Source organism: Crinia signifera, chromosome 4, assembly GCF_055691185.1.
Source record: "Crinia signifera chromosome 4, ASM5569118v1, whole genome shotgun sequence".
Taxonomy (NCBI): Eukaryota; Metazoa; Chordata; class Amphibia; order Anura; family Myobatrachidae; genus Crinia; species Crinia signifera.
Genome location: NC_139220.1, coordinates 4,511,554 through 4,521,486, shown reverse-complemented (window position 1 = coordinate 4,521,486; position 9,933 = coordinate 4,511,554). Strand labels below are relative to the sequence as shown.

General features: G+C 48.3%; 1 protein-coding gene across 2 annotated transcripts in view; it reads right to left on the bottom strand.

The window, feature by feature from the left end:
• Positions 1–784: 784 nt before the first annotated feature.
• ETNK1 (ethanolamine kinase 1) overlaps positions 785–9,933 on the bottom strand; it is a 31,596-nt gene continuing 22,447 nt past the window's right edge. For both annotated transcript variants that reach the window (XM_083180806.1, XM_083180807.1), the window contains exons 6-9: positions 7,090–7,173; positions 6,854–7,014; positions 2,882–2,955; positions 785–2,725 (exon numbers count right to left, since the gene is read on the bottom strand). In XM_083180806.1, coding sequence (XP_083036932.1) covers positions 2,653–2,725; positions 2,882–2,955; positions 6,854–7,014; positions 7,090–7,173 — 392 coding nt within the window. In that variant the 3' untranslated portion in view covers positions 785–2,652. The remainder of the gene's footprint in view (positions 2,726–2,881; positions 2,956–6,853; positions 7,015–7,089; positions 7,174–9,933) is intronic.

The following is a 9,933-nucleotide window of genomic DNA, read 5'->3' as shown; positions in this document are numbered from 1 at the left end:
ACACATGTACAGAAAGATGGTACCAGGCGTCTCATCACATGAGTACACATCTGTCACATCTCAAGTCATAGCCTGGAACAAAAGTTAGTGCCAGAAGTTTGTGTTTAGGAACTGTAATAAAGGGAATATCTCTCTAAATAAACTAATCTTTACCTTTTCTGGTAACTGAATCACCTTTAATGTTATACATTTCCATATAATCACAGAGAGATAATTATTTATAGCTGTTAAAGTACTTTAATTCTATAATCTGGACCCTGATTTTTGTTTTTATTCAATGAATACAGAGACCTGCCAGAAAGCCCCTCCTACCCCAGTCAGTGCCTGCTGTGCTGCTGAGCAATACCCCCTTATTGGATTTCAGATCTTCTCCTAAACTCTTATTGGATTTTAAATAGCTCAGGGGCAGATGTATTAAGCTTTAACAAGAGATAAATCCAAGGGTGATAAGGAGAGATAAACATCCAGCCAATCAGCCACTAACTGCCATGTTACAGCCTGTGTTTGATAAAAGTCAGTAAGGAGCTGATTGGCTGGACATTTATCTCTTCTTATCACACTTGCATTTATCTCTTGTTAAGGATTATTACATCTGCCCCTCAATCCTTTAAAAAAACAAACAAAAAAAAAACATTAATCAGTTCAGTGGTTAATAATGCAAACACAAACTATAATAAGCGCTAATGTCCATCTCGTCACAGAGCTGCACAATAAGAGATCAGTAGGACTAGACTCATCGCAGACAAGTAGACACAGAAATGAGCGACGAGACCCCTGGGCCGGGTGAGTTCTGAATTTTACTCTTTATTGGGGAACAGACAGAAATGTACAGGTGTAGAGATTTCACAGTATTCTGCACCGCCCTCCTGACCGCCACGTGCCTCGGAAGAATGATGCAGTCACTTACTGTCATGGGGAGAATAGTAATTAAAGTGCTTTCATCTATGAAAGTGACATTGTTGCAGTGATTGAAACCGAGTTCGTTTCGCTTTTGGTTGAGATGCGGATCTGCTGTAAGTGGTGACCGTAAAACAGAGGACAGAGATTCCCAGACACAAGATACAGATCAGCCACGGAGAGAACAATCAGGAAAGAAATCATGTCTCCGGGAGACTTCGTGACAAATAATTCACTCTCATTTACAAATGTCATTTACAGTGGCTGTGTATGTACAATATGCTACATGTGGCCCTGTGCTGTATACCACACCCGCCCCTCGCAGCCAAAAGGTCTTATTTACATCGTTACTGAAATACAGATATGACAGAGAAGGCAGCGAACCCACCCAAAGTAAACAGTCAGCCTCTACCCACGGGCTCAGCTGACGAACCACACGGCGTCCCCAACACGCACTGCGCCATTACATGTGCGCTCATAACATTAACACCATAGAGTCAAACATGTAAAAAACACTTTATATAAAAGGCCTGTGGGGAAACCGTTCGGCCCAGTGTGATGCCACCTGTTCGGAGTAGTCTCTACACTCACATCTAGCGGACTTCAGAACAGACACGCGCGTTTCGCACACGTAATCTTACCCAGGCTCATCAGTGCAGTTACCAGGCACACACACAGGGAGGGACCTAGCGGACTTCAGAACAGACACGCGCGTTTCGCACACGTAATCTTACCCAGGCTCATCAGTGCAGTTACCAGGCACACACACAGGGAGGGGCTCTAGGATAAAGCATGGGGATTTTTGGTCTAGTCTGTGCACTATAAGCACCAACTTCTCCCTATCTGGAAGGAGAAGTCCAGTAATACACACACCGTTGTCAGATACCGCTTCCGGTAACCATCTCACCACAAAAACATCTGGTCATCAATGTTACAGAGCCCCTTACTAGGATTCCTGCAGGTATATTACATATATACAATTCAAGGCAAATTTGTTGCCACTCTCCCAGTGACCGCCATAGTCAGCAATAGGGTGAGCAGCTGTAAATCACTTGAGGAAAAAAAAATTAAATAAAAAGACTCTTGAATGAGAGTTTAAGGTACATTTGAAGATCTGCTCTCCACAGGCTGACCACGTCCACTTCTAAATAAGCAGCTGAGCCACGTGACACGGACCGTGCCGGCTGCCTGTGTGGAATGGGCGACTCACAGATCTACTTCCAGTTACTAAGAGAAGAGGTACCGCCCTCCGCAGAGATTCACATTATACATCAATGTAGTGACCACAGGGGGCTCCCCGCAGCCCCAAACACACAATCCAGTAAGTGAAATGGACATGAGGAGACCACACATTGCACACGACGGATAACTGCTCTACCAGTGTCAATGTTCAGGGACATACAGGGGTTGAAAAAAAAAAAAAAACACAAGACATGAATATGGTATGATTCTTTGTGAACGTAACTTCAAGGAGGAAGAAAAAAAAAAACTCATTGGAAGTAATGATATAAATAAATACTCTTAAAATATTAAATTACAAAAAAATGCCTCTTGCAATTTGATTACAAGTTAGTTTTAGATTATATTCTTTAAGAAAAAATAAAATAAAAAGCCATTAAGAGAACCGAAAATTAAAACAAAACAAAAAAAACCCACAGCGTTCCAGAACTCTTCAGACGGTGGTGTGGTCCCGGGAAGGTCCAGTCATGTGACATGTGATGCGTAGTTTGCAGAGTTGTAGTCTAGTGTCCCCTCCTATTCTGGTAGAACCAGCGCCATTACTTCCGGCTTCATTTTAAAGTACTGGTTGAGCCGTACGATGGCGTACCTGCAGGAGAGAACACGAGACGAAGAATCAGATCTGAATAGTACATTCTCTCATTTGGATTCATGGCAATGTGGTTGGAGCAGTTCCTTGACCCTCCTAGCCCTGCTGGAGGACACCAGGGGATATGGCCACTCAAGGACAAACATCTCTACTTACCCCAAAAAATCAAAGTCAATTTTGGAATATTTTGCTTGGATCAGTGCCCAGAGTCCCCAGAAAAAGTGAGATGCCTGTGGGAGGAGGGGAGAACAGTTAGTATATAGGTAGGGGAAATGAAACATACATGACTGGGGATAGAACAAGGGTGAAGTGTAATTGTGTTACACAAATATGATTAAAATAAAGACAAACGTAAGCGTTACAGTTGAGCACAGGCGTTGTTATAACATGTACAACTACACACAGAGATCGTTCCAAGGCAACACATACACTAACCTGAGCAAAGACCAAGTACACTATGCAGCTTGTACACCCCACACACACACACACTAACCTGAGCAAAGACCACATACACTATGTAGACTGTACACTACACACACTAACCTGAGCAAAGACCAAGTACACTATGTGGCCTATACACTACACATACACTAACCTGATCAACCACCACGGACACTACGCGGCCTGCACACCACACACACTAACCTGAGCCAAGACTAAGTACAATACGTGGCTTGTACACTACACACACACTAACCCGAGCAAAGACCACATACAATGTGTGGTCTGTACACTACATATACACACACTAATCTGAGCTTAGACCGTTAACCGCAACAATACGGTCTCTGGGTAATACCGGGAGCTGGAGACGCTGTTATACGCAGAATTGTGCTGTTGTAACGCTCATACCTGAAATGGTCCATTATAACTGGACGAGTGCACAGGGAGATACGTATAACGCAGCCAGCACTCCTAGCCTGTCCTGGTTACACCGTGCCTTGCCCCCGATACAGCGCCTGGCACATACATATAACACAGCCAGCACTCCTAGCCTGTCCTGGTTACACCGTGCCCTGCCCCCGATACAGTGCCTGGCACATACATATAACACAGCCAGCACTCCTAGCCTGTCCTGGTTACACCGTGCCTTGCCCCCGTTACAGCGCCTGGCACATACATATAACACAGCCAGCACTCCTAGCCTGTCCTGGTTACACCGTGCCCTGCCCCCCGATACAGCGCCTGGCACATACGTATAACACAGCCAGCACTCCTAGCCTGTCCTGGTTACACCGTGCCTTGCCCCCGATACAGCGCCTGGCACATACATATAACACAGCCAGCACTCCTAGCCTGTCCTGGTTACACCGTGCCCTGCCCCCGATACAGTGCCTGGCACATACATATAACACAGCCAGCACTCCTAGCCTGTCCTGGTTACACCGTGCCTTGCCCCCGTTACAGCGCCTGGCACATACATATAACACAGCCAGCACTCCTAGCCTGCCCTGGTTACACCGTGCCCTGCCCCCCGATACAGCGCCTGGCACATACGTATAACACAGCCAGCACTCCTAGCCTGTCCTGGTTACACCGTGCCTTGCCCCCGATACAGCGCCTGGCACATACGTATAACGCAGCCAGCACTCCTAGCCTGCCCTGGTTACACCGTGCCCTGCCCCCGATACAGCGCCTGGGACATACATATAACGCAGCCAGCACTCCTAGCCTGTCCTGGTTACACCGTGCCCTGCCCCCGATACAGCGCCTGGCACATACATATAACGCAGCCAGCACTCCTAGCCTGTCCTGGTTACACCGTGCCCTGCCCCCGATACAGCGCCTGGCACATACATATAACGCAGCCAGCACTCCTAGCCTGTCCTGGTTACACCGTGCCCTGCCCCCGATACAGCGCCTGGCACATACGTATAACACAGCCAGCACTCCTAGCCTGTCCTGGTTACACCGTGCCCTGCCCCCGATACAGCGCCTGGCACATACTTATAACGCAGCCAGCACTCCTAGCCTGTCCTGGTTACACTGTGCCCTGCCCCCGATACAGCGCCTGGCACATACTTATAACGCAGCCAGCACTCCTAGCCTGTCCTGGTTACACTGTGCCCTGCCCCCGATACAGCGCCTGGCACATACGTATAACACAGCCAGCACTCCTAGCCTGTCCTGGTTACACTGTGCCCTGCCCCCGATACAGCGCCTAGCACATACGTATAACACAGCCAGCACTCCTAGCCTGTCCTGGTTACACCGTGCCCTGCCCCCGATACAGCGCCTGGCACATACTTATAACGCAGCCAGCACTCCTAGCCTGTCCTGGTTACACCGTGCCCTGCCCCCGATACAGCGCCTGGCACATACGTATAACGCAGCCAGCACTCCTAGCCTGTCCTGGTTACACCGTGCCCTGCCCCCGATACAGCGCCTGGCACATACGTATAACGCAGCCAGCACTCCTAGCCTGTCCTGGTTACACCGTGCCCTGCCCCCGATACAGCGCCTGGCACATACGTATAACGCAGCCAGCACTCCTAGCCTGTCCTGGTTACACCGTGCCTTGCCCCCGATACAGCGCCTGGCACATACATATAACATAGCCAGCACTCCTAGCCTGTCCTGGTTACACCGTGCCCTGCCCCCGATACAGTGCCTGGCACATACATATAACGCAGCCAGCACTCCTAGCCTGTCCTGGTTACACCGTGCCCTGCCCCCGATACAGCGCCTGGCACATACATATAACGCAGCCAGCACTCCTAGCCTGTCCTGGTTACACCGTGCCCTGCCCCCGATACAGCCCCTGGCACATACGTATAACACAGCCAGCACTCCTAGCCTGTCCTGGTTACACCGTGCCCTGCCCCCGATACAGCGCCTGGCACATACATATAACGCAGCCAGCACTCCTAGCCTGTCCTGGTTACACCGTACCCTGCCCCCGATACAGCCCCTGGCACATACGTATAACACAGCCAGCACTCCTAGCCTGCCCTGGTTACACCGTGCCCTGCCCCCGATACAGTCCCTGGCACATACGTATAACACAGCCAGCACTCCTAGCCTGTCCTGGTTACACCTTGCCCTGCCCCCGATACAGTCACTGGCACATACGTATAACACAGCCAGCACTCCTAGCCTGTCCTGGTTACACCGTGCCCTGCCCCCGATACAGCGCCTGGCACATACATATAACATAGCCAGCACTCCTAGCCTGTCCTGGTTACACCGTGCCCTGCCCCCGATACAGTCCCTGGCACATACGTATAACACAGCCAGCACTCCTAGCCTGTCCTGGTTACACCTTGCCCTGCCCCCGATACAGTCACTGGCACATACGTATAACACAGCCAGCACTCCTAGCCTGCCCTGGTTACACTGTGCCCTGCCCCCGATACAGCGCCTGGCAGCATTCTATACATTGGCAGAGATGAGGCCCTGGCACTATGTTGGTGGGAATAGGTAACACTATTAGCTTACATAGTATGTGACACTGGACGTTCTAGTAAACCTTGGGAGCTATCTGCATAAAGCTTTCATAACTGCAAGTGTCAGCAGCCAGAGCATGCCGGGACCTAGCGCTACATAAGTGTAAAAAACAAAATAAATGACTCCCTGCATTGCCATCTTTATTGTGTCTGCAACCCCCTTTCTGGATATAAGTGGGGTAAGTGAACGCTTTACTTTATCCTCATCAGTAACATCGCATATATGACCATAATATATATTTCAGCTGGATGTATCGCCATATTGGCAGAGCACAGTAGATGTGGCTACCTCTTACGGCCGTGTACATACAATCTGATTTACATGTGCTGTGTGTGCGATGACCTGCATAGTGCGATCTAAGCCTACGTCTCCTAATTGCTGATGCTGAACCTCTGTCAGTACGAACGTGTTCAAAATCAGCTCTGCCAGGATCAGCAACGCACCAGGAATGTGTTCCACGTCCGACACTAAAGCAGGCCATTCTGATCTCTCTCTGCACCAGTCTTATCATGACGGCCCCCGTTTCAGGCATTTGTGCTGGACACAATACTGAGCAGCAGTTGTTCCTGGGGTCTCTAATCCATAAAACCGCATAATCTGCACAGTAGAGACCCGTCCATACTATATACAAGGCGACATAAATAGTCAGAGGACACTTCCCCAAATCCTTGTTACACTCACCAGAGCAAACTGATTAACCTGCACATAGAGAAGCTCCACCTCTTTCTCCGACACGTCTGCTGTAAACCCTTTATATTCCTTATACGCCTCTAGATACGCCCGCAGCCACTGCAGCTGCAGAGTCCTCCCCGGATACAGGCTGTAATCCACCTCGTTCACACCTAGGAAGGAGACAGGACGGGTTACGGGTGCCCACACTTCGCGTACGGAGACGCTCAAAGACAAGACCTTCGTACCTGCAAACTCATTGAAGTGATTCCCAATATCGTATGCCTGGTAATTGTACCCGGAATATTCATAGTCAATGAATTTCAGATCACCTATAAAACGAGAAGAAGATCCTTAATCCTGGGGGTGGACAATGCATTATATCACAGGACATCTCCCCAATAACACATCAGGGTTGTTACAGTAACAGAATGCTATAGACAACAGCACTTGCTGCGTCTCTACATTTACCATAGCACACACGTGGAGGAATATACAAGGATTATAGCACACGGGTGGCACAGGACAAAACTGCACAGATAACAGCTGCTCCTCACCCCATGACCTGCAGAACCGATAACACGCGAGCCAGCTTCTACACGGTGACTATATACACTCCCGCCAACCCTTCTGTTTTAAAAGGCCAATTAGGAGAATGCGATGTACTTGTGAGGATTTCCATCGCACGCCTCACTTGGTCACACTAGCCCAGGGCACCAAAGGCTTGTCTATAGGGGGTCCACACGGAGAAATTTTAACAGGAGATTTCGACTAGATAGTCAAAATCTCCTAGAAGGTTAGTCAAAATCTCCCTATTTTTCTCCTGCTTCGTCACTCTTGTCTAGCAGAGATTGCTTAGCATAGATAGACTGTGCGGGCAAGAAAATACTGGACTAGATCATAGACTATCATTGCATCTAGCCAAAAACTCTCCAAAATTGGCTTAGTCAAAATTGCCCATTAGTCAAAATCTCCCCGTGTGTACACCCCTTACGAGTTAATGCTGCAGACAGGACATATTAATGTGCCATGGAGTATGTATGTACACTAATCTCCCAGGTGATTAATGTGCTGTGAACAGGACACAAAGACTTTGGTGACAATGTGGAAACTTCTAAAAAAACAAAAACTAATCACATGAGCACCAGTGTCCTGGGCCAGAGTTGGGGCCATAGTGACAGAGACCACCAACACCGTGTCCCTGACCTGTATATAATGTAGGGTGACGATACACATTTCTGCACAGCTCAGTGAGGATTACACATGTAAATAACTTGTGTGCAGTTACATACAGAAAATAAAAAAATACAAAAGGATAAAAACAGATCTAAAAAGATACTGATGAGGCCGTTACCAGGATGCGTTCACTCCTATGCGGGAGGCGCAAGTGAACATGTGATCCACAAACCGCCAGTCAGCGCGTTTTAGAAGCATGGAGAGAGCGCCGCCACAGGGCAGCGGCAAACCTAATCTGCGGCAGATGAAGAGAATTTGGCACTCACATTTCACAACACAAACGTTAAAAAGGTTAAAAAAAAGTTCTGAACGTTCCTCTCGTCTCCAACAGTTTAAAAGTGGAATTCAATAAAAGATGACTTTAGTGCACAGGTTCTCAAAATCGGTCCCTGGGACCCCACACGGTGCAGGTTTTACAGGTCTCTACAGAATCAAGTGAAATTAGCTCTACTTGTGGATATTTTACAAATGTGTCAGTCAGTAATGAGAGCACCTGTCAGGTGACCTGGAAACTTGAGTTGGGTGGGGTCCCGAGGACCGAGTTTAAGAACCACTGCTTTAGTAATATTACGCACATAACATGGCAGAGATTTGTAATGGCCAATAAGCCTGGTTACAGATCTCGTGTGGTGGCATTACACTGAGTGCATCTAGTCATTTCCGTCATGCCCAGAGGGGTCATCTGACAGCCAGGCCCCCTTCCTAGGAATCAACAGGTGGAGACCTTTATATACTAATTCCCCGCAGCCAAATGACCACAGAGACTATTAGACAACGCCATGTTTCCGGTTACCCTGTGAAACGGAAGATTTGGGGTGTTTGCATTTGTCGGTTTATTCTGAAATGAATCCGGGTGGACAAAATGCTCCGACTACAGCAAAGGAACGTGGCACCCTAAGACCGGCGTTAGTGGACTAGATATAAAGGCGGTGTACTGCAATTTAGGAGCCAGCATGTGTTAATATAGGGTATGAGATTGTAAGCTCTGCTGGCAACAGGTTTTACCATATACAATAACAAAGCTACACAGGAGACACCGAACAGGTCTTACAGTGCCAGTGTACATGTTACAGGTAGTGTGCCAGCAGTTATACAGGTGCCCACGGCTGCTCTGTAAATATAATGCCCAGAACACTAACAGTCACCTCAGCTGACAGATTTCCTTTGTGCATGAAACGGAGACGGATTCCACTTTAAAACAGAGGAGAATTCCACCCTGACCCAGGAATCGGACGATTACCATGTACGGTGCATCTTATACATATAACCACCTAATACGGAGCATCTTATACATATAACCACCTAATACGGAGCATCTTATACATATAACCACCTAATACGGAGCATCTTATACATAGAACCACGTCAGAAAGCATCTGATCACATAAGATCATGAGCCCAGACCTCTCCTGTACATCAGCCTGGTTACAGAATGCTAGACCACAGTGACATGTTGTACAGGAGAGAGCACGCCTATTACATACAAGGTGCCGTGACCTAGACATGTCCCAACCGGCAAGGCTCTGACAGATTCCATCATATTATTGGGATTATTCCTGTGCAGAGCTGGGAGTTCCTGCCAATGTCGCCCAGATTAATCTACAAGAGCTAATCATAAAACCACACAGCAGGAATCAGGCAGAGCCTTGCTTGGTTTATACAGCAATCGGTGCCACACAGTCAATGGACTCCCCACCTTTCATCACAAGAGGATGTGGTGCAGACCTAAGACTGTGGAGGAAGCCAACTTATGGGCCGGGGAGCAGGCAGCCTATCCATACACTAGGTACCTCATGCAGGGGAGGAGCCCAGTAACTAGTGATCAGATAAGGATGCTCCGCCCATAAAGTGGCCGG